The sequence below is a fragment of the Aethina tumida genome, chromosome 5, assembly GCF_024364675.1.
Source record: "Aethina tumida isolate Nest 87 chromosome 5, icAetTumi1.1, whole genome shotgun sequence".
In the NCBI taxonomy this organism is placed as follows: domain Eukaryota; kingdom Metazoa; phylum Arthropoda; class Insecta; order Coleoptera; family Nitidulidae; genus Aethina; species Aethina tumida.
The window spans coordinates 24219817-24246541 of NC_065439.1; the positions used below are offsets into that span (position 1 = coordinate 24219817).

Here is a 26725-nt window from a genome sequence, read left to right on the forward strand (position 1 = left end):
TTCGGGCTCTCTATTTTGCTTTCTTTACGCTCTAACCGCTTTTAATTTTTACAAAGAACAAACCCATTCACACGTTGCCTCTAGTGTTTTACATATGCTTGTGTTCACCATTGTTTCGTACTGTCACTTGATTTTGTGTTCACCTTCTATCTCATGGTTTTTGGCGCGGCACCATCATACACTGTCACCTGTACACTTTAATATAGAGTCTTTGTACTGTAGAGCTTCTCATATTAATCGTAAGACGATCAATTGTTTTAGTTTAAATAGACTGGTGCATTAGGACACTAACTTTGTATATATTTGTCATCTTTACATCACGTCGAAGCGTCGGATGTTGTAATATAGCTTATTTCGACATGTACAAACGTCAAACCAATTTTTAACAAAGCTGGTCTATTTAAATGTTGTTTAGGTTTAGCAGCTACAATACAGGGACAGAAAACATTACAGATTTCATGCTTACATATCGGACATATGCAGATACTTGCTTTTGTACATATGTTTATGTTGTAGTTACAGGGAACTATTGGGCAGATAGATGACAGATTGGAGTCAGTTATTGGACAATATAAGCTTCTTGAAAGGGACTAGCTAAATTCAATAAAAAAATTGGGGGAAAAGTTATAAAATGAATGACTATTAATTAGTATGGTAGAATTCTGATTAGTTATTATTCTTGTATCTTGGTATTTCTGGTTTATGGTAATTTTCGTAGCATGTAGTAGATTTATTAAAAATAGTACCTATATTTCCAATGATCCAATAACTGTCGCTTGTGTCCACAGTTGCCTGCATCTGTACCATCCACATATGTGGAAAAGCTTCGTAGCTAAGTCTGTAACATATTTTGTTTTAATTCTTGAAATATGTGGGGCCAGAAAGCGAACACAATCGAGTTAATTTATGTTTTGCTCATGTTTGATTGTTTCTCACGGAGCATTTTGTTTTTTTTTTATCATTTTTCTGCTGCATCCTTATCTGTTCCCATCCTCCAGACGTGCAAGGATCGTGTGCGAAATTTGCAAAGCAAGGTGATGGCTCGTAACGAGCGCATCAAACTGATTATGCAAAGGGGCACGCCCGATTCGGAGCCGCTAACCACCTAGCACCCAAAACACCCCCAAAAACCTCTAACCAGTGACCTGAAAACACCGAACTTGACCTATACCTGATATGACCAAGACGTGCGTTCAGCCATCATATTTGCGCGTCAAACTATAACATAAATTGATTATGCGCGATACTGATACCTTAAATTGTTGATACGTGAACAGGCAATCGTCCAACAACGGATTAGAACACTCTACGGCCGCATCCGTGAAGTGGACCCGTATTGCGTCCTGCCCGATCCCGAATCCCAACTCGGGGTGTCGTACGCCGATGTGGCGGCGGGTAGATCCCAATCCCAAGATCGAAGGCCTGCTCACGAACCAGCGCTCGAATTAATCGAACACGAAAGGACCCAACAAGCACCGGTCCCTGAGACAATACAGCCATTGGAAACGGTGCCTGTCATCGTAGAACCTGTTAAGGAAATCGAGGCGCCGAAGGCACAACAGAAACCGCCGAGGCGTAGTCGTTCACCACGCAGAAGGGGCGAGAAAACAACTTACGATAAACACACGCGTGAAACTGTTCGTACCACCACCACCACGCATTACCCCCCCAGTATTGTAGTACCGCAGGAACCCCGTGCTCAAGAAGAGGTTGTACGTTTAACTTTAGAACCAAATCAAAACGAAAACATTGCAGTCACTTTGACTACGGTCGATGTGTCTAACAAACCTCGCAACCGTTCTCCATCTCCGCAACACCATTTGGCCACAACTAGCAATGTAAGGGCTCGCTCGAAGAGTCCAATGTGGATTCCGGGTTCCACTACGTACGCCGAAATGCTCCGCGGTCAGTACAGATCCTCCGAAGAACGCGAGGTTTCACCTAACCGATCTGAAATGAATGTCATTGTTAAAAATAAAATTACTAGAGTTGAGCCAAAGCCAACTGAACCTGAAATAAATGTTACCATTAAAAATAAAGTCACCAAGGTGGAACCAAAACGGGAGTCGGGGTCTGTTCCGACTTCAGTACCAAGTTGTATGTCATTTTCTCAACCCAATCCAGAACCAATTGTTACCACAATCAGTAATCAACTGTCGTATTACCCTACGGAAAAGGTAGAACAGTCTCTTAGTTTTACGCAACCACAGCAGACTAGGGAACTACCTCACATGAGTTACCAACAACCTACTCAATCGCAAATTAACTATCGTGACCATTTACCTCGCGATGACCAACAATATATTCACACGCAAACGTGGAATCAATATCCTCAAGCTCAGTATACTTATGAACAACTCGCACAACAATATAATAATGAGCTCGCCTCTCAAAATTTCTATCAACAAGCTGTAAACCAACAGATTCAACCCAACCTGTTGGATTACATGCAACCAATTCCCGATATGGTTAATTTCATTGCTTCTGGTCAACAATTGCTAAGTTCTGGCTTGGGTACTTACCACAACGCAAATCAATACGCCGACATCTACCCGGTCAATCCGAACGTACTACAATACTACAATAACGTGCAACCGAACCTCGAGATTCCTGCACAGGTTTACGAAAACAGGCAGTATAACGTGATCGAAGAAAAACTGCCGCAACCACAACCGCAACCTGTTGTCCAACCTGTTGTGCAACCCGTTATTCAACCGGTTGCACAACCGGTTATGCAACCAGTCGCTCAACAAGTGGTCCAAGAACCTAAACCGTTCGCCGAAGAGCCCCAAACGCATTCGATCGAGGTGTATGAAGAACAACCGGCTCTAACGACAGACAGCGCCGCTAGTTCGCACTTCTCTTATGCCCAGGCCTTGTCTCAGGGACTCAGTGTCCGACCTGTCCAACCATCCAATACCGTTACGAACCCACGACAAGCTCCTAGACAAAAGTCTCCTATGCGTGGATTCCCATCCAAGCACACGGACGAAACGCTGTCTCATACGAGGGAGCAAAGTTCGCGCACACGTAGAAGAAAGGATAGTCACAAAGAGACAATTCCAAATGTTGCCGACAAGCAACATAGACATAGTATTAAGAAAGAAAATAAAGAGAATCGAAACATCGAATTTGATGTTCAATGGCAAGAGCACCATGGAGAGCCTGCTCGTGCAGGTGGTGTTCAAGCTGAAGAACGTGTTCCCTACACAGAAGACTTTAAATCCCCTAGTGATGTAGATGAAATTTCCCCAATTACAGATAAACACAAGAAAAAATCTAAAAAACCTAAAAAGACTAACGAGGACGAAATAGATAGGGCGTTGAAGGAAATTTCAATTGCCGATCATAAAGCCAAACCGGATAAAAAGAATAAGTCACATGTCAAACATATTACTGTTGTGAAAACCACTGAAACTGTCGTTGAACCAGTTGAACAAAAGAGTAAAGGTAAACAAATTAAAATCAAAGAAACCAAAATAAAAATGGTTACATCTAGCGGTGATCAATCGCCCCAAGATGTAATTTCACACCCCACACAAGAACCTCGACCAGTTTCGAGAAAAGACGCTCCACCCAGATCAGACAAATCTCAACCTGAACTTGATATTCCGCCTAAAAAGAAAATTAAAAAGGTCAAACCTGAGTCACCTACTACTACCAATCAAGAAATATTTACATCTACCACCACAACAACAGTTGTTCCGGGTACCACTCAGTTTGGTATATCTGACTCTACTCCTGTAACAACACAACCAAGTTCAATTTCACAAACGTTTATTCATAGTGAACAACAAAGCCAAGATGTCCCATCGGGTAAGTCTAGTGTAAACTCTTGGGCAGCTATTGCCAGTAAGCCTGCAAAAACAGAATCTCAACCAAAAGAAGAACAACCTACCAAGAAAATTAAGCAACCTAAACCTAAACAGGAGGTAAGACCTACAGAACCTCGCAACAATAAAGTTATTTCGGTTTCCCAAGATTTTATCCAGAATGAAACGTCACAATCCTGGTCTACAACAAAGGCTGATTCTGATTACGTAACTTCATATGAAGAACCAGTTGAACAACAGGCTCAAATTATACAAACAATAGTTGAAGAAGAGGCAAAAATGCCAGTAACAGAAAAACCTAAAGAATCAGCCCCATTAAACTCGTGGGCTAATATAGCAAGTAAAAATGCACAACCAGAGTTACCTAAAATTGAAGTTATCAAACCTAAACCCAAACCCGTATGGGTACCTCCCGTAACTCCAGTTGTTGTACAAACACCTGAAGTTGAAGAAGTTTCCCCTGAGGAAGTTAGCGACTCGCAAGAAAAGAAACACAAGAAAAAGAAGCATAAGAAAAAGTCTCCAGAACCAGTGCAACAACATAAACCTGCTTTCGTTATCACTGAAGAAATTTTGCACATTTCTGATCATGAAGAAGAACCTGAAATCAGACCTCAGGTTCCCAAAAAGAAAAAGAATAAAAAAGTTAAATCCATTCAAGAACCACAGTTAAGTAAGAAACTTGAAGAAAATGAAGGCACGGTACACAGTGTACCTAATGTTGAAGTAACTGAAGATGTGAATGTTAGCCCAACAGAAGAGCTTCAACCTCCTGAACAACCTGAAAGAAAATCTAGAAAAAAGAAACCTAAAAAGGATAACAAACCAGTTGAACAAGTGGTAGAAGTTGTAGAGAGTCCGAAGCAACCAGAAGAGGTTAAAACACAAGAAATTGTAATTGAATCTACAAATAAAATAGTAGAAAGTAAGCCCAAGAAAAAGAAGGGTAATAAGAAACCTCAAGAAGTAGTAACAACCGAAATTACAGATACGTCTAAAATTGAAACACCAAAGTCTCAAAGAGAACCTATTCAGTCAAAACCTACAAAACAGATTACTGTAACAGAACAATTGATCTTGAATGAAAATGAACCTCAGACATCTGTTACCAAGACAGTATCAACTGAAGAAGTTATTTTACAACATCCCGTCACAGATTCTCAAGAATTTATAACCACAGAACAAATAATTACTACACGTACTGTTACAACTGAGGAAATTAAACCAGAACAAGAAACCATTACAGTTACTAAAATAGAGGAAACAAACGATGGAGATAACACAGCAAGACCAGTAACTGATGTAAAAGCAGAAGAAAGCTCTACAGCGACAGATAAAAATAAGAAAAAGAAGAAACAGAAAAAACAACCTAAAGAAATTGAAATCAAACCCGCCTTTGTGGTTACCGAAGAAATTCTTCATATCCCTGAAGAAGTTAATGAGAAATCTAAACCTATCAAAACACAAAAAATCAAAGATCTAAGCCAACCACAAGAGTCACAGCTTTCCAATGCTCCGGAACAAACAACCACTGACATAAATACTGAATTAATTGAACGTGAAAGAGCTGAGGTACAGCCTGAAATCAAATTAGAAAAATCTGTTGATATGCCTGAGGAATCTATTAATATTGAGAAAGTTCCGGAGAATATATCTATTGAAAATGTTTCAATAGTGGAAACTCAAGCATTTATAAATGAAGAGAAGAATGAACCAGTCCTTGCTGAAACGCAGGAACCATCCAAGCAAGAAATTAATGCTGAAAGGCCTGAAGAGAGAAAAGAGCCTGAAGAGGTTACTACTTCACCAGAAGAAACTACAGTAGAGACTAATATACCTTCAGCTGTAGAATCTCCCCAATTCACGACTGGTAACGAATTAGAGCCTGAAATATCAAACTCTACCATTACTACAACTGTAGTAGAAACAGAATCAAAATTAGTTGAAATGACTGACACAAAGAATATAGAAATAGAGGAGAACAATCTCAACAATGTTTCTGAAACAGAGAAGCCTAAAATTGACGATTTATCTATACCTGACGTGATTGAAGTAGTAACTCAAACTGAAACTAAAACAACTATTTCTTGGGCAGATGTTGCTGGTAAGCATTCTAAACCAAATGAGTCCCAAACTATTTTACAAGATAAACCACAAATAATTGAAACTACAGACTCAAATGCACAAGAAAATGAAGAACCTACATTTGAATTAGTAGACGATGAAAACTGTGTTAACAAAAAATCTAAGAAGAAGAAAAACAAGAAACAACCCAAAGAACCAGAGACTAAACCTGCTTTTGTAGTAACCGAAGAGATTTTACACATTCCTGAAAGTGAAGTAGTTGATAAGATTCAAGTGCAAAAGAAACAAACTAAGAAAATTACTGAAGAAGATAAACCAACAACTACTGATGATATAGTAATAAAAGAAACCCAAACAATTGATACTCCAAAATTAGATAATGCAATTTCTTGGGCAAATATAGCCAGTAAACATGCTAAACCTGAAGAGCCCACGTCAGAAACCATACTCCAAAAAATTCCTGAAAAAGTACAAAGTATTGTTGCAACTGATGTGAAAGAAGAAGTTAAATCCAGTACTGAAGTCGTGGATAATGAAATTGAAAGTGATAAGAGATCTAAGAAAAAGAAGCACAAAAAACATTCTAAAGAACCAGAACACAAACCAGCTTTTGTAGTCACTGAAGAAATTTTACATATTCCAGATGCAGAAATATGTGAAAAACCCAAAGTACAAAAGAAAGAAAGAAGTACAAGTGTTGAACAAACTGAACCTATAACTTTAACAGATAATACAGATGTAGTAACCGACAAAATCCAAATAAGTGATACAGTTAGTACAATTTCTTGGGCAAACATCGCAAGTAAACCTACTAAACCAAAAGAGCTTGTGCCTCAAACGTTACTACACGAGAAACCACAAACAGTTGAAAAAGAAGAAACAATTATTGCTACAGATGTTCAGGAAGAACCAAATGTTGAACTTGTGGAAAGTGAAAATGATAGTCATAAGAAATCTAAAAAGAAAAAGCACAAAAAACATCCCAATGAACAAGAAATCAAGCCAGCATTTGTAATAACTGAAGAAATTTTGCATATTCCTGAAGCAGAAATATGTGAGAAACCAAAAGTACAAAAGAAAGAAAAAAGAAAAATTGTTAAAGAATCTGAACCAGCAACTACAAGAACTACTGTAATAACGAATACAGTTACCGAAGAAATTCAAACATCTGATACTCCAAAATTAGATAGTACAATTTCTTGGGCCAGTGTGGCTAGTCATGTCAATATTGAAGATTCTACTCCTCAAACAGTAGATGACAAGCCTACAAGAATAGAAACTACTGTTTTAACGAATGTAGAAGAAGTTAAACCAGTTATTGACCTTCCAAGTCATGAAATTCAAGGTGACAAAAAATCTAAGAAAAAGAAACAAAAACAACACCCGAAAGAACCAGAAAACAAGCCAAGCTTTGTAGTCACTGAAGAAATTGTACATATTCCAGAAATATCAACAGAAATTGCAGAAGTGGTCACTGAAGAAGTACAAGTAACTTCAAATTCAGACAGCACTACTACATCATGGGCAAATGTAGCTGGCAAAAATTCTAAACCTGAAAAACCTTTGCCTCAAGAGATACCAAATAAAATTGTTAAAGAAACACTTCCTAGTAAGGATGTTGTACAAGAAGAACAACCAACAGAAAATATTGATGTTGAAGTGACATCCAACAAAACAGTAAAAAGGAAGAAACAGAAAAAACAACCTAAGGAACAAACAATTAAACCAGTATTTGTCGTTACTGAAGAAATTTTACATATTCCAGACCAATCAGAGGATGTTAAATCTCCAAAGAAACCAAAACCACCAAAATCTAAGAAATCAGAAAGTAAGAACTTTATTGAAAATAAAAAGGAAGTACCTGAAGAAACTTTGCCTAAGCCACAGCTTAACACAGTTACTTCAGAATTTATTGAAAATGAAAGAATAAATGAGACTGTTACTCCTACTACGGACACTACAACTGTAAGTGTTGTGATGACAGAGAAAGCTGAACCTATGGTTACTACAACCGTCACTGAAACAATTCAGGAAACCGCTGTACAATTTGAGACTCAACCAAAAGTAGAAGAAACTTCAGTTCTTTCGGACACTAAAGAACCTGTAAAAGAAGATTTGTCGAAAACTGATGAAATTGTAAGATCATTGTCCAAAAATGAAACAGAAATCAATACCAAAGAAACAATTTCAAGACAAACTATTACAACAACTACAACAATAACAACCACCGAAGGTTCTACAATTGCAAAGGAATCACATATAAGCGAGAGTTGCCCAAGTCAAGATATTAAGACGGAAATACAACCTGTTACACAAAAACCAGGTGCTAACACAGTTGTTCTGATAACACACGAAGAAATTAGAACAAAACCTGTTGTTTCTATTAAAATGCAATTTGTAGAAAATCCTACCATTGTAGAAATAGAACAACTTGATAAGAACTCAGTTACTGAAACAACAGTATCAACAACAGAAAAAATCACTGATGTACAAAACAAAGATGAACGAATTGATTCCAGTCTGGAGACTGTAACAGAAATTACGCCAGTCGTTACCACAAGCACAACGACTACAATAACATCAACAGAAAAAATTGTTTCAGAAACACCTGTGATAAAGAAGGTTGATTATAAAGGTTTACCCATTGATGACAGTGTAGATCTTTTAGATCTTCTGGACACCGAAATAACTCTGTCTGATGATGAACCTGAATCAACTAATAAGAGCTCAGTGACTGAGACTACAATATCAACAACAGATACAATCACAGATGTGCAAAACAAAGAAGAACAAATTGATGCAACTGTGGAGACTGTAACAGAACTTAGTCCAGTTGTTACTACAAGTACAACTACTACAGTAACATCAACTGAAAAAGTAGTTTCAGAAGCTCCTGTGATAAAGAAGGTTGACTATAAAGGCTTACCTATTGATAAGAGTGTAGATCTTTTAGATCTTCTGGACACCGAAATAACTCTGTCTGATGATGAACCTGAACCGACTAATACGAGTTCAGTTACTGAAACTACAATATCAACAACAGACACAATCACGGATGTGCAAAACAAAGAAGAACAAATTGATGCAACTGTGGAGACTGTAACAGAACTTAGTCCAGTTGTTACTACAAGTACAACTACTACAGTAACATCAACTGAAAAAATAGTTTCAGAAGCTCCTGTGATAAAGAAGGTTGACTATAAAGGCTTACCTATTGATAAGAGTGTAGATCTTTTAGATCTTCTGGACACCGAAATAACTCTGTCTGATGATGAACCTGAACCGACTAATACGAGTTCAGTTACTGAAACTACAATATCAACAACAGATACAATCACGGATGTGCAAAACAAAGAAGAACAAATTGATGCAACTGTGGAGACTGTAACAGAACTTAGTCCAGTTGTTACCACAAGCACAACGACTACAGTAACATCAACTGAAAAAGTAGTTACAGAAATACCTGTGATAAAGAAGGTTGACTATAAAGGCTTACCTATTGATAAGAGTGTAGATCTATTAGATCTTCTGGACACCGAAATAACTCTATCTGATGATGAACCTGAACAAAGTCAACCAAGTAAAGTGGAGTCAGAGGTACCAAAGGAGGATAATAAAGGTGATCAAATTAAAGAGGAAGCTGCAACTACAACCACAACAGAAGTTGTACAGCAGAAAATTCCAGAGAAGAAGGTAGAATATAAAGGTTTGCCGATAGATAACACTACAGATTTGTTTGATATTTTGGACTCGGAGATTGTGCTGTCTGACGATGAACAAGAACCACAAACAACTAAAGATTCAACTGAAATTAAAGACTCTAAGATATTAATTGAACCAACTGATTTAGAACAAGTCATATTTGGTTCCGTAAAAGAAAGACCCAAAAAAATAGAATCTGAGAAACCTAAAAAGAAAAATAAAAAATTAGATAAGTCTGCGGTGGAGCAAAAGGCTTGTAAACTATTAGAACAAAGGAAAGAAAATAAGAAGCGTCATGGCCTACCTATAGAATTTCTCTTAGAAACACAAAATACTTTCGACGAAACGGTTGACAATTCGGATGAATATGTCGAATATGTCACACCGACTTTGACGAGAAATGATTCTGTTGTCGATTTTGAGGTCAATGATATTCAAGACGTCATGAATGCTTTTGATTCCAAGGACAAGAGTAAAATTACAAGTAAAGAGAAACAACATTCAAAAGACAGTGAGTTTGTTGAAAATCAGGTATCAGTTGTTGAAACTACTGACACAATTTTTGTTGATATAGAAAATAAATCGGCAACTGCTCAGAACGATCGAGCAACTGTAAAGACTCAGGAAAAAGGTTTGAATGATGACAACATTAATATATCTTCGACACATTCAGATGAGGGTGACTCTCTTTCAGATGACGAACAAAATGGCGATGACTCTGGTAAATCTAAAAAAAGAAGGAGAAGGAAAAATAAAGCTAAAAAAGAATCAACTAGTGCATCTGTTGATGAAGGGTTATGTAATGAGACATCTGAAATTGACAAATCAGCTGAAAGTGAGGTAAAAACGCCAATTACACCAGAAGGTGATTCTCAAAGATTAAGTGTTATTCAACAGATGATGCTGGAAACTGAAAGACGGTATTCACCAGTTCGACCTGACGGAGAATCTGTCGAGGTAAAACCTGTACCGGAAATCAAAAAAGGTGAACCTTCCGAAAAAGTTTCACAAAGTCCAAAACCAAAGAGAAAACGTGGGAAGAAACCAAAATCAGTTTCATTTGAGGAAATACCTCATATCATTCAACTAGATGATGGCAATAAAGAACAGACAGAAGAAACTTCTGCGAAAAAACCAATTTCAGAAGGAAGCAAAGTTGAAAAGATAATTGTGACAGAAGAAACTATTGAAAAGAACTGGACTGAAGACGATGTAACAGAGGTTCCAGAATCTAAAGAATTAATTTCAGAAGCTATATCCGAGTGTAAAAACGAACAACTATTTGAAAAAGTTGTTGACAAGGAACCAGCTTTAATCATAACAGATGAAGTAGTAGTGATACCAGAAGATAATTTGAGTGAAAAGAAACAAAAACCGTCCAAACAAGAGGATCTTAAAATTACTGAAACTACAACAACGTCTACAAAACCAAATGACAAATTGTTAGATTCTGTACAAGAGTTTATTAAAGCAGAATCTAAAGTGGAAGATGTATCAGGACTATCTAGTGTGTCTTGGGCTAAAATTGCCAGTACTAATGCAAAACCAGAAGTAACACCATTACCTCAAGCTACCAAAGAAAAAGAAACTACTCCAGAAATACCTGCTAAGTTAGAAACAAAACTTGCACCTAAATCAGACAGTGAACCAGATTCGGACCATGATGAACACTCAACTAAGAAAAAGAAAAAGAAGGGTAAAAAGAAGTCATCAGTAGAACCCAAAGAAACTAAACAGGCATACGAAATAACTGAAATTATAAGACATATTTCTGATACGGAAGAAGACTCCAAATATCAATATCGTCCGCCCAGTGGACCCAAACAAAAACGTGGCAAACAACAAGAAAAATTGGAAGACACTAAAATAGTTACAGAAGTGCCGCAACAACAACCCCAAGTTGTAAAAGAGGAATTAATTGAAGAAAAGCCTATTTATCCCAAGGAGATTGACTACAGAGGGGTGCCTATTGGTCATAATATCAAAACTGTGGATACTGAACCTTCTTTAACCGTCGAAAAATCGAAACCGTTGGTGAAAGTGACGGAAACCAAACCATTAGTAAAAGATGATACAACCCGAGTGGTAAAAGAATCAATTCAAGAAAAACCAGTTGACCTTAAGAATGTCGATTATAGAGGTATTCCTATTAACTCCACTACTATTTTAGAAGATAAAATTGATAACACACACACGGTTGTAAAAACTGAAATTAAGAAACCCGAAGAAGTATCCGTAGATTTAATTCAGGAAACAACTTCGAAACCTGAGAAAGTTGAGTACAAAGGTTTACCCATAGATAATACTACAGATATTTTTGATGTTTTGGACTCTGAAATCGTTTTATCTGACGATGAATCTTCTCCAAAACCTGAAGAAAATAACGAAAATCAACAATTCATTATTAATGAACAAACTATAGTTACAAAAACAGAACCTAAAAAATCAGAAGTGACCATTATTAAAGAGGAAGAAAGTAAATTAACAGAAAAAGATTCTGCAAATGTTACAATTGTTACTACTGAAATTGTAACACAGCACATACCAGTAGTAACAAGTGATTCTTGGGCTAAAATTGCGGGTAAGAAGACTATTTCAGAAGAAGGCTTGATTACAGATAAGCCTAAAGATCAGTTGCCACGAACAACTGTAATAGATATAAAATCTGAATCTAAACCTACTGATGAATTGGAATCAGGTGTCGAAACTAAGAAAAAGAAGAAGAAGAACAAAAAGAAAGACCAAGAGCATCCTAAAGATAGTAAACCTGAATTTGAAATTACGGAAGTGATTAAGCAGGTTGTAGAAAGTGAACTGGACCCTAAATATCAGTATCATCCACCTACTGGTCCAAAACAAAAACCTGAGGGAGAAATTAAACAGATTAAAAAAGAGGAAATAACAGAGGAACCTGCAATTGTATCTGTTCCTTCAGAAAAGAAAGATGCAAATATCTCAATAGTTTCCAGCAGTTCTTGGGCATCTATTGCTAAGAAAAATGCAAAACCTCAAGAAAACATTGCACCTGAACCTTCAGTATGCATAAAACCTACACCTGAAGCACCAGTTGAGGAAATTAAATCGGAGATTAAACCTGAAAGTTCACCAGAATCAGATCACGAGGAAATCTCGTCCAAGAAAAAGAAAAAGAAACATAAGAAACCGCATCATGAAGTACCTCAAGAAACTAAGCCAGCTTTTGAAATAACGGAATGTATAACAAAAATTTCAGAAAAAGAAGAAGATCCTAAGTACAAATATCGACCACCTTCCGGTCCGAAGGATAAACCGGTCAAAAAGTTGCAGGAAACCGAAAAAGTACCCATAAATGTAGAAACAGAAGAAACAATTGTACAACCTGAGCCTTCTACAACTACTGATCATGAAGTTTCTCAAAAATCTGATGACAACATCCCAGTATCGTCTAGTTGTTCTTGGGCAGCTATTGCTAGTAAAAATGCCAAACCCCAAGAAAACGTCGTACCTGAGCCACAAGTATGCAAAAAACCTGTATATGTTGAAGACATTAAATCTCAAACTAAACCGGAGAGTTCACCAGAGTCAGATTTAGAAGAACAATCTTCTAAAAAGAAAAAGAAGAAACATAGAAAACAGCATCAAGAGTCTCAAGATAGTAAACCTGCTTTTGAAATAACCGAATGTATAAAACACATTCCAGAAACAGAAGAGGATACGAAATACAAATATCGTCCGCCATCTGGTTCAAAACAAAAACCTGTTAAAGAGCCAGTTGAACAAGTAGTAGTAGATGTGGTTAAAGAGGAAGTAATTGAAAAGCCAGAAGCTTCCACAACAGTTGTTCAAGAGGAGGTAAACATTTTGGAAAAGACTGTTGAAAATATCCCAGCAGTTTCTGGTAGTTCTTGGGCTGCTATTGCAAGTAAGAATGCAAAACCAGAAAGACTGGAATCTCCTAAACAGAAACAAGTTCCAGAAAAAATCGTTCAAGACGTAAAGCCTGAAGTCAAACCAGAACCTGAAATAATAGTCGGAAGTGAACCTGAGTCAGATAATGATGACAAATCTGGTAAGAAGAAGAAAAAGAAACATAAGAAGAAACAGAGAGAAGGATCTGATTTGAGTAAACCTGAGTTTGAAATAACTGAGATAATAACCCAAATTCCAGACACCGAAGAAAAGTCTAAATATGAATATCGTCCACCAACAGGACCTAAACATAAACGTGAAAAATTACCGCAGGCTTTAAGTGACACACATAAAGAAATCATTGAACCAATTGTTTCGGATATTCCTAAAGAATCAGTAGACGAATTGACACCTCAAGATAAAACCGAATCGACAATAAAAGATATATCTCAACAATTTATTATTACTGAAAAGAAAGTGGAGACAGTTACTGGCATCTCTTGGGCAACAATTGCTGGAAAGAATGCAAAACCAATTGAGACAGTCTTACCTGAGACACAAGCAACAGTTGAACAAATTGTTACACCCGATGTGAAACCTGAAACTCGACCTGAGATAAAACATGAAACTAAACCCGAAAGCAAACCTGAATCCGATCATGAAGAACATGGTTCGAAAAAGAAAAAGAAGCATAAGAAAAAGCGTCCGGACGAACCCGTAGAAGTCAAACCCGAGTTTGAAATAACGGAAGTAATAAAACATATACCTGACTCTGAACAAGACTCTAAATACCAATATCATCCACCTTCGGGCCCCAAACCTAAACGTGGAAAGGAGCATCGTCCTGACGAAACAGAAGAACCTGTAAAATTGGAATCGGTGGTTGAGAATGTTGATGTTATAACTGAAACATTCGTTCGGGAAGATCCTAAAGAAATTAAGGAAGTTGAATATAAAGAAGCTTCTCCTTCACAAAATGTTACACCGTTAGTTTTTAGTTCTTGGGCTGATATTACTAGTAAGAATGCAACTTCACAAGAACAAATTAAACCAGATATTCTTGACCATCCAAAAGAATCTGAAAATCGTGCTCAAGATACTAAACTCGAAGCTAAGCCGGAAAGTGAACCCGAATCTGATAACGATCAATCTTCTAACAAAAAGAAAAAGAGGAATAAGAAGAAACACCGTGAGGTGTCTAAAGAAAGTAAGCCTGAATTCGAAGTGACAGAATATATTAGACACATTTCAGACACCGAAGATAACATAAAATATCAATATCATCCACCTACAGGTCCTAAACGACAACCTGAGGAATCGAAAGATATTGTAGCAACCGAAGAAGAAATAACACCTGAAACGCCAATTGTAATTGAAACTGTTGAAGAGGAATCACAGAAAGAACCAAAGAAAGTGGAATACAAAGGTTTACCAATTGACAACAGTACAAATCTTATTGATATTTTGGATTCAGGAATCACTTTATCTGATGATGAACAACTTCCGGAGGAGCAAGCTACAGTTACGACAAATGTAATTCCGGAGGCAACTGAAATCAAGCCAGATTCTTGGGCATCAGTTGCAAGTAAGAATGCACAACCGCAGGAAAATGTAACAGTTAAATCTATGGCAGATGAAAAGCCTGTTGTCGTTGTTGAGCATGTGAAACCCACATTGAAACCTGAGAGTGAACCGGAATCAGATCACGATGAAGTATCTGCAAAGAAAAAGAAAAAGAAGCATAAGAAAAAGCAACACGAGGAACATTCTGTTACAAAACCAGCCTTCGAAATAACAGAAGAAATACGTCACATTCCAGAGTCTGAAGAGGATTCTAAATATCAGTATCATCCTCCTACAAATAAACAAAAGCCTCACAAACAAACATTTGAAGAACCAATTAAATCGTTAAAGGAAGAACCAACTATCCCAGTTAATGAAGAACCTAAGAAAATTGAATATAAAGGTTTACCTATCGATAATTCAACCAATCTTTTAGAAATTTTGGATAGTGGAATTATATTATCCGATGAAGAAACTGGTGAGGTAGAAACTAACAAGAAATCCGTTATTGAAATTACCAAACCCACTTTAGCTGACGAATTAATCAACAATGAGTCACTTGTAGAGTCTGAGCCTCAAATAATTGAAAAAGTTATAGTAGAAGATGATGTCACTAAATATGATATTATTAAATATCTTAGTGAAGAAGAGCAATACTATATAGAAAAACAAAAAACATCCAAACCTGTTTCATCTGAACAACGTAATATAATTATTGATGAGAGACTTTTATATGATGTTATCTATATGCAAGAGGCTGAGAGAAGGTGGTATGAAGTAAAAGCCCAACAAGATAAATTATTGAAATCAGAAGAAGATATTAAAGAAGATATTATACCAGATGATTCTGAAACACCAGAAAGTATTCCAAAGATTATCGAATCAACTAAAACAAATGAGCAGTTGCCTGAATCACCAATACAAGATAAATTATTGAAATCAGAAAAAGATATTAAACCAGAAGATTCTGAAACACCAGAGAGTATTCCAAAGATTATCGAATCAACTAAAACAAATGAGCAGTTGCCTAAATCACCAATACAATCTTTTGACGTCACAGAACCTGAATTACCAGAAAATCTTAGTATAACTGAATTTACCGAAAGTCCAGTTCAAGAAGAAAAACCTGAAAAAAGTCCTGATTCGCCTATTCAAACTCTTGTCACTGTAAAATCTGAATTAACTGAAAGTGTACTTAGTGAATTCGAACAATCTGAAAATGTAGTTCTAGAGAAACAACCTCCTGAATTGCCAATTTCGGACACACTTGAAATCGAAACTTCTGACGATACACCAGACACACCAAAATCCTCTCTTACTCCTACTGCCCCTGAATTTATCCCTAATTATGTTGTTACCGAAACAGTCACAACTACGGTCGAAACTGCGCCAAAACCGTCTCAATTCGAATCAATTATTGAAACCGCTACCGAGTTTATTCCTAAATCTGAAATGTCGCGATTAAATCCAAACGCCGCCGAATTCGTACCAGGTTTTGATAAGCCACCAGTAACGGAATTTGCGCCTGTGTATAAAACTGACGAACAGTACGACCATACTTATGTGTGGAATAATACTCAAAATATTTATAACATTGTCGATGAAACTAGTCAGTATGACGAAGGTATCGAAATACCACCAGATCACGCCAGTAACTTATGGGTAGAACAAATTCTGCACGAACCGTCTGAACATTTGGATATTCCTGACGACAAACCTGTTAAATCTGAAGAAGATGAAGTAGACACCGAAAGTCTACTTCCTAAAGATGTAGTTTCTTCACTCAACACAGAAGATGATGATGTCCCGCAAAAAGGTATGTCCTGGGCTACAATTATTGGCTCCAAAAAATCCGTTCCTAAACCAGCAAAACTTCCAGAAGCTGATACTGGAAAAGCTTCACCACCCGTAACTTCTAAGCCAGAACCTAAAAAGGAGAAAAAAGAAAAGAAGCGTCCTAAACCAGAGAAACCTGTAGAAGAACCTGAGCCACAAACTCAAGTTTCAACAAAATTAATTTCAGAAGATGCATCTCAATCTGAAACAATAAATGTTTGGGAAGCTTTGAAGAAAGGTGATAAGACATATGCCGATGTGGTAGCAACACATGTACCAGGTGAGGTTATTACGACAACTGTCACAACAGAAACTGTCAAAGTCATTGAAAAAGTAAAACCAACTATTGAAATTAAAGTTCAAGAATCAGAACCACAAATCAAAGAATCTAGAGTTGAAACAGATGAAGATGGCTTTATTATTCCAAAACACGATAGAAAATCTAGATCTAGATCCAGATCTAAGCAAACGGTTGATGTTGAGAAAAAGGTAACAGCTATATCTTCCGATGAATCCCCTGACGGTCAAGTAAAGGAGAGGAAACATTCAAAGAGGAAATCCAGAAAAACTAAAGACCACAAAGTAGTTGAATTACCTCCACAAACTAGTGAAGAAAAAGAAGAACATCTAGAAACTCCTGAACAGAATATATTTATTCATGAAGTGGACAAATCTACCAGCTATGCGGGTATCTTGGGTAGCAGGGAACCATCACCAAGGTCACAGTCTAAAGATCCATCACCAAGGCCACAGTCTAAAGAACCATCACCAAGGCCACAGTCTAAAGATCCATCACCAAGGCCACAGTCTAAAGAACCATCACCAAGGCCACAGTCTAAAGATCCATCACCAAGGCCACAGTCTAAAGATCCATCACCAAGGCCCCAATCTAAAGATATTCCGTCATCCCTGAAAGATTTACCTAAGAAGAGTGTATCATCATCTGATGAGGAAGTCTCAAAGAAACCAAAGAAAACAAAGAAGCACGAGTCCCAATTTAGAAAACCAGTAGAGATTAATATCGATGAGCCTGTTACAGATATTCAGAAACCAATAACTGAATTGAAACCAGACACAAAAGAGATTACTACATCTTGGGCATACATTGCGAGTCGAGAACCGTCACCTAGACCTAAACAAACAATTGTAACTGAAAAACCAGAGGAAGAAATTGTGCAATCCGATATTACACATCAAATACCAAAGAAAAAGGACAAATCAAAGACTCGTAGACCAGAAAGTGATGTCAAAGCTGAACCAGTCATTGAAATCAGCAAAAAGAAAGAGCCGAGACATGAACAACCTGAAGAATTCCACGAAGAATCATTAAAACCAACTTTAAGTTCAACTGAATTCATTGAGAATGAACAAGTCGCTTCATCAAACTCATGGGCGAATATTGCAGCCAAAAACGCCAAACCTAATGCTCCTGTGAGAGAAATATATGAAACAGAGAAAGTTCGCCCTATTGAAATAAATATTGTTCGAACATCAGAAACAACAACGGAACAACCTACAGTGGAAGAAAAACACAAGAAAAAGAAACAACACAAAAAGAAGCATCATGAAGAGCCCGTGAAGGAACCGGCATTTACCATTGTTGAAGAAATAAGGCATATTCCAGATGAAATTGAAAGTCCCCGGGCAGCCACAGATGAAACACAGGAAACCATAGATGCTAAAGAAGTTTCGGAAATTTCATCTGAAGATAAGCCAGAAAAAGACGAGTCTGATGAAGCCCAAAGGCCACGTAAGAAATCTAAAAAGAAGAAGCCTAAAGTAGAATCTCAATCACAAGTTGTTGAATCTGCAAAAGATATATCTACACCAGATAAGGAAACATCAGATGAAACTACTGTTACAACCTTTACCACATGTACAACATCGTGGGCTACCGTTGCTAGTAAGAATATAAAGTCTGAAGATTTTATAACAATTGAGAAAGGTGATCAACCAATTGTAGCGGACGAACAACAAATTATAGAAACACCACAAGAACCAGAAGTAACAGTTAAGAAATCTACAAAGAAAAAATCTAGGGAGACCGAAAAAGAACAAAAAGGTGTAAAACTTCCGTTAGTTGTCGCAGAAGAAGTAATTTCTGAAGTGGATACACCAAAATCTGTAACTTCGGAGTTTATCACCCAAGAACAAATTAATAGTCTCGCTCCTCACCAGCTAGTTCCTGATACATCAGATATTGAAGAACCTACTATAGAAAAAACTGAAGAAACAACAACAACCGTTATTACAACATCATGGGCTTCAGTTGCGGGAAGAAATGCGAAACCTGAAGATTTTACAATAGTTGAAGAATCCACGATTACTATGAAACCTGATGTAATACCTGATAGTCATATTTCAGAAGTATCTCAGGAATCGGAAATCAAAAAATCCAAAAAATCGAAACATAAAAAGAAGTCTCCCGAGGAACCGAAGGAACAAAAACCTGCATTTGAGGTTACTGAACACATAATTACTATTCCAGAAGATTCTAAAACGGAACCATTGAAGGTTAAAGAAGAAGTTGTAACATCTGAGACAATCATTCCGGAGCCTTCAATAATAGAAGAACAATTAAACGATACTGCTAAGACACCTAAGACAGTAAATGAAACTGAAATCACAACAACTACAACAATTACAACTTCATGGGCTTCCGTGGCTGGGAAGAACGCACAACCTGAAGAGTTTACTTCAGTTGAGCAAAGTACAGCTCCTGAATCTACAATCGTCATTGGTAGTTCAAAAGAACCAGAAGCACTAGAAGTGTCTGATAAGAAATCTAAGAAGAAAAAACCTAAAAAGAAATCCCCAGAAGAGACGACAGAACATAAACCTGCATTTGTTGTAACAGAAGAAATTAAGGTTATTCCTCAAGAACCTACCACATCATCAAAAACTGTTACTTCAGAATTTATTAATCAAGAGCAAGTGACTTTATTGCCAGATGAAACTAAAAAAGAAACTAATACATCACAGTTACTTATTCCAGAGCCAAGTGTTGTTAGTGATGAAAGTATAACAAGTTCTATAGAATCAACTATGAATACTCCTAACAATTCTGAAGAAAATGTTCTTACTGATCAAACTAAAGAGACAACAACTACTATTACTACTACAACTTGGGTTTCCATTGCTGAATCTGATACAAAATCTGAAGATTTAAGCCCAATCGACAAAACTGCACCTATTTCGGAATCGACAGTTGTTGATACTAAAATTTCACAAGTGCCAGAAGAACTGGAAGAACCAGATCAGAAATCCAAAAAGAAACCAAGAAAGAAATCTCAGAAATATGAACCCGCATTTGTTGATACTGTAGAAATAACATCTACTTCGAATGAACCCAAAATAGAATCACCAAAATCTGTCACTTCCGAATTTATCAATGTTGAACGTTCATTGGACAATGAAACTGTAAATGAGGAAGTTAAACCTGTTCCAACTAAAATTTCAGAGTCAGGTATTGATAGTGTTAAAGTTGAAATTGTATTGCCTGAAGAACCTTCTAAAGAAAATTCTAAGACACCAGACAAAACAATTCCAACTTCATGGGCTTCTGTAGCTGGAAAGAACGCAAAACCTGAAAGCTTCACCCCAGTTGAGCAAATTGTGCATCCTGTTGAAGCTACATTAGTAACTGATACCGAAATTTCGGGAGAATCACAAGAACCTAATGAACAAGATAAAAAATCGAAAAAGAAAAAGCACAAAAAGAAACCACAAGGAGAAATAAAAGATCAAAAACCGACGTTTACCGTCACAGAGGAAATTATTTCAATTCCAGAAGAACAAAAGAAGGTATCATCAAAATCTGTTACTTCCCAGTTTGTGAACCAAGAACGCAGTCATGCTTATGAAATTGAACCTAGGAAAGAAGCAGTCGTGCCTGAATTCATTCAAGAGAAAACTACAATCGCTGATGATGCTACAACAGTAAGTGATGAGACAAGTCCGACGTCAATAGATAATAAGGAAGTTGAATATTCTAAATTGGATGTAGCGGAAGATTTGGATAAAAAATCCAAAAAGAAGCATTCTAAGAGAAAGGAACCAAAAGATGAAATATTTGAACCAACGAATAAAATTACTAGTGAAATAGAATCTGCTGAAATTCAACCAGTCGATAAAGAAACTAAAACTACAACAGAGACAATTCATTCTACTGTAACAGTTTCTTGGGCTAAGGTTGCCAGTAAAAATTCAAAGCCAGAAGATTTTAGTTCTCCTACAACCATTGTCTCCCAGGAGGAACCTAATAAAACTTATCCAGAAGATATTCCAGAAAAGAAATCAGAGGAACCAGTTGAACAACAAGCTGAAGATAAAAAGATCAAAAAGAAAAAGCCGAAAAAGCATGTTAAAGAAGAACCAAGCAAAGATAAGTCAGCATTTGTTGTGACCGAAGTAATCACACATATTCCTGAAGTAACTGAGCAACCTGCCGAATTGCCTGAGAAGAAATTAAAACCAAAGCTAACTGAAAAGGAACTGGATGATAAGCCGGTAGACAAAGCAGGCATTATTCAAGAGGTTCCACAAATACCACATGAATCTTCAACAGATGGTACCAAGTCTGAAATTATTTCAGATACTGTGGTTTCAACTACTACAGAGTCATGGGCTTCAATTGCTAGCAAAAATGCAAAACCAGTAGATTTCTTATCAGAAAATGAAGTTGTTGAACAGGTATTAGCAAAAACTCCTGAATGTCTGGATATCAAAGATCTCAGTCCAAAAGAACCAGAAGTTCACGATAAGAAATCTAAAAAGAAAAAACCTAAAAAAATTCATGATCAACCAAAGAGTGAAAAATCATCAGTCACCGTAACTGAAGAAGTCACACATGTTCCTACACGAAGTACAGACATCATCACATTGGTTGAAACAACTGAAATCTCTGAGCCCAAGATCCAAGTAATTACAGAAACTACTACTGAGCCGGAAAAAGAATTTATAAACATAGTAGAGGAATCAACAAAACCTACTGATGCTAGTTCAGCGTTTATAATACAAGAGCAAACTAATATAATAGGCGACAAAATTGAGGAATCAAAAATAGAACCTTCAACGCATGTTATTACAGAGGTAACAACAACAACAACTACAACTACAACAAAATCGTGGGCTTCAATTGCAGGAAATAATATTAAACACAGTGTATCAACTGAAACTATTAATGTATCTAGTAAACCAATTCAAAAAGAAATCATAGAAGATATACCTGAAAAGAAACCTAAAGTGAAAAAGCATAAGAAACACACCGAAAAGACAGAAGTAACCACAGAGGAAGTCACAAAATCATTAAAGGAGCCTAAAAAAGAAAACGTGGAAGAGTCTTCTACTTTTACTAAATTAAGCGAGGTTGAAGATAAAGAAAAGCCACACGACGTATCATCACCATCAGCACAATTTATTATACAAGAACAGTCACTTTACGAACAAGTACCTCCGAAACAGGAAACCAAATCGTGGGCATCCGTTGCAGCTGATAACAAACCAATAGTCGATGTTGAAATTGCATCTAAACCTAAAGAATCTTCTACGAGTACAGGAGAAAAGGAACCGAAAAAGAAGAAGCACAGCAAAAAGCAACACCGTGATACGGCTCCCCATGTCACCGAAAAAATTAGCACAATTCCGGATACTTCAAAAGATGTTTCAACAACACACATCATTACCACTGAAACAATTGTTACTGAACCAGAAATTACAACAAGTACTCCACACTCTTGGGCTTCTGTAGCATTACATACTGTTAAATCAGAAACATTGAAATTCAAAGAACCTGAGATAATCTTAAATGCACCACAAGAGCAAATACAAAAGTTGCCCGAAGAACAAGTTCCACTGGAATCTTCTGAAAAAGAAATACATGAAACAGCGGAGGTAATATCAACTCCTACTATTGAAGAGCACATTGCTACCACTGTAGAGGAAGTTAAACCTGCTAAAAAAGTTGAATACAAAGATTTGCCTATGGATGTTCTTGACGAACCAATGGTCTTACCTGAGGATGAAAGTTTGAATGTCAATAATCAGTTTATTACTCAAGAACAAATTATTTCTTCAGAACCTAATAAAAATAAAACGGAAATTGTTGTAACTACCACCACAACAACCACAGTTACAACAAACGTGTTGGAAAAGGCATCGGAACAGCCTGAGCCACAACAAACAGTTGTTGGTTCGTGGGCTGAGATAGCCAAGAAAAATGCCAAACCCGAAGGTATTAGTCCGGATTCCACCACACCACAACATTCTGTACAAGACACAGCAAATGTTGTCACCGAACCTGAAACCACAAAACCAAAGAAGACAAAAGGAAAGAAAAAGGTACATGAAGTTGAAGAGAAAAAGCCTGAAGAAATTAAACAAACACCTAAGGTAACTGAAGAACATTTGACCAAAGAATCTTGGGCTGACATTGTTGAGGAAGATTTACCATCATCTCGCAATATAGTTACAGCTTTCTTAGAGTCTGAGAAACAAATTTGCGAAGAAGTTCCAAAACATACTGATGAAGAAATTAAAAAAGAAGACGAACAAATTCCAAAAGAAAAGATTGACAAAAAACCTAGAAAGTCAAGAAAACACAAACGAACTGATGAACCTACTGCAACAGAAACTAAAGAAATTAAATTTGACGTTCCAGAAACACCTCAAATTGTACATCTTAAACCAACCCTTAGAGACACATACGCTGACGTGGCAAAGAGAAGTAGATCATCATCTCCTATGCCTGCAACCAAACCAACAATAATAAAGAAAGTTACTCCTGAAGAACTAAAAGAGAAATTAGAAGTTGTGTCCCAAACGGTGGTCGAAACACCTATTGTACAGGTTCCTGAAGTCATCGATCAAACTTCTAAAGAAGAAGAGACCACGACAGTTTATGTTGTAAAAGAAGAAGAAACGAAAGAACCTGAGTCAATAATAGTTGAAAAAGTTGCAGAAACAGAACCTGCAGTTATTGAATTGAAAACAACTGAAGTAGTAGAAGACACTGTTTTGACAAAGAATAAACAACCCAGAAAGTCCAGGAAACCGAAACAGGAACCTGCAGTAGAGGATAAAATAATTGTACCAGAAAATCCAGATAAATCACATATTAAACCATGGCTTAAAGAAACGTATGCATCAGTTGCTAAGCGCAGCAGATCATCTTCTCCCATGGTCGTGAGGAAACCAACTGAGGCAGTTGAACCTAATAAGCTAAAAGAAGAGTTAACTTTATTGGCAAAATCGGAGCCTAGTACTCAAGCTCCCGAAATTCTTGTGCAGAAGATTATTTTGGAAACAAAGACTGTTGTGGATGTTCCTGCAGAGCCCACAGCCGCTGTGGAAGTGGAAGAAAAACCAGAAGTTTCGTCCGAGAAACAAGACACACTCGAATCGTCCACTATTGATCAAGTGAAGCCAGATTCTGAAAACTATTCACACATTCAAAACTTTATACAACAAGAAATAGAAAGTTCCATAGGTGAGCAAGATAAATCTGACAAGAAGAAGTTTGAAAAACCCACAGAAGTTACAATTACCCGTGAAGTTACCGTAGAACAGGTGCCATCAGATAATGAAAAGAAGCAGAAAATGACTAGTTCTGCTACTATTGTAAAAACTAAGAAGGAGTTTGTTGATGCAACTAGTTTACAATCGGTGACATCTAACGATGACTCTCAAATAGTAGAAGTCGTTGAAACTATTGAGCAAGTACATGAACCACACGTCGAAGAAATTGTTCTTTCAGAAGTGGAAGGAGACGATAAAACACCTAAAAAGAAAAAGAAGAAACATGTATTCAACATATTCTCTAAAAAGAGTAAAGGGGACGAAGAAAAGAAGGCAAAGAAAGATCAACCATTATTAATAACTGAAACAGGGTCAATAATATCCGAACAAATAAATACTGAATCTGTTTCGGACGTAAAACCTGAAAAGATTGACACGAGTTCCTCCAAGGAACCATCACCTACTAGTGAAAGGCGTAGCGGATTTATCAGCAAAGTTCTATCCAAAGTTACTGGCAGAAAAGACAGGAGCGGTAGCATTGATGACGATGGCGTATTATCTGACGGTGAATCAAAGAAAAAGAAGAAAAAGAGTAAAAGGGACAAGAGTAAGGGAGTCGAACTCACCCCCGCTGAAGAATGTGAGTTGTTCAGAGAGGCTGAAAAGGCCGTCGAATTGACGCCTGGCCAGGAGTCTGAGTTATTGAAGGAAGAACCTGTCGACGACAAGAAGAAAAAGAAGGAAAAGAAAGAAAAGAAGGAGAAGAGGAGGTCAGGTTCTGTTGACTCTGAAGTCGGCATTAAACGATCTAGCGTAATTAGTACCATTGTTACTAAATTATCTGACGTATTCACTCCCAAGAAGTCACAGAGACGTTCATCTTCGCCTGATGAAGAGCTCAGTCGTAATCTATCTTTAGACGACAACATTTGGCTAACCAAGTGCATTTATGACGACGCTGAAGAATTATTCCATCAACGATTGGCCGAAGAAAAGAAACAAAAGAAAGCGGACGACGTGCAAAAGATCAACAGACACGACGATCAGAACGACAAAGGGGGCGGTTCAGACCGTTCGGGTAGGGGTTCTCCAAGAGATGAGCCGGACAATTTCGGTAAACAAAACGGCAACAGCTCGGAATATATGATTTACTCTCTGCCGGGCAGAATAGCTGGATGGAAGGACAAAAGTACTTACTTATCTTCCGAACCGTTAACTGACGATTCATTAGTATCGCGCTCCGACTTAAATTCGGTTAACGACCATCTGAACGCCGCGAAAAGACTGTCCGAAAGTATGGCGGAAGACGTGATTAGCGACACCACACCCATTTCCCTCACTGATCCTTCTTTAGGGCCCCCAAGGCAGCAATCATCAGGGTATCTGACCAGCTCGATGACCGACGAAGACAAGCTGCTCAAGAAGGTGAAATATTGTGTTGACGTGTGTTGTCCAGTACCGTGCATGTTATTTAGAACTAACCCCTGCTTATTCATTTCACTAATATATAAGATTGTGATATAAATAAATATAATACTAGGTATTAAATATATGTTTGCTTTTTGGTGGCGTGTTGAGTTTTGAGGCTTTTTCCAGGTTTTGGTAAGTAGGCTGTCTGTTGGGTGCAGCTTTTTCTTTCGGATTTTGGTACCATAATGCTTTCAAATGTGTTTACCTATGTACTCGTGTCTAAATTTTGTGAAATGGTGAGAATATTGGTTTATTCAAATTACAAGGAATTATTTACACTACACGACTTTTGAAGTAAATGACTTGAAATTCCTGGATTAAATAGACTTAAAAATATTTTTAATTTACACTCAAAACCACCGACTTCAATATTTGGAGACCAACTAAGATTGGAAAAATATTGCGAATAAATCAAATTATACAATTCAAAAGACTCTCGTGTAATTTTTGGCTTTCTAATGTGTTCTCGTATCTAAATTTTCTAAATTGGTGAGAATATTTTGGTTTGATCAAATTACAAGAAATTATTTACACTGCATGTCTTTTGAAGTCAATAATTTGAATTTCCTGGACTTGAAAATATTTTCAAAGCCACCAACTTCAACATTTGGAAGATCTCTTAAAGAAGCATGGCAAGCTGTGGATTAAGAAATTATGATTTTTAGTAGAGTAAGGGAGATCCAACTAAGTACTGACTGGAAAAATGTAATGACTTTTAACATAATCCAAATTATCCACTTCAAAAGACTCTCAGTGTAATTTTTGGCTTAATATAAATAATAAAAATAATGTATGGACAAAAAGAATTCAATTCAAATATGAATGATTTGCCA

General features: G+C 37.0%; 1 protein-coding gene across 15 annotated transcripts in view; it reads left to right on the forward strand.

Moving 5' to 3' along the window:
* Positions 1-26725, forward strand: part of LOC109597627 (muscle-specific protein 300 kDa-like) — a 118590-nt gene that overhangs the window by 57471 nt on the left and 34394 nt on the right. For 6 of the 15 annotated variants that reach the window (XM_049967575.1, XM_049967576.1, XM_049967577.1 and 3 more), the window contains one exon: positions 1278-25847. In XM_049967575.1, coding sequence (XP_049823532.1) covers positions 1278-25847 — 24570 coding nt within the window. Of the gene's footprint in view, positions 1-998; positions 25848-26725 lie in introns of those variants that run through there. The other 9 variants (XM_049967588.1, XM_049967589.1, XM_049967590.1 and 6 more) reach the window with 7 other exon arrangements.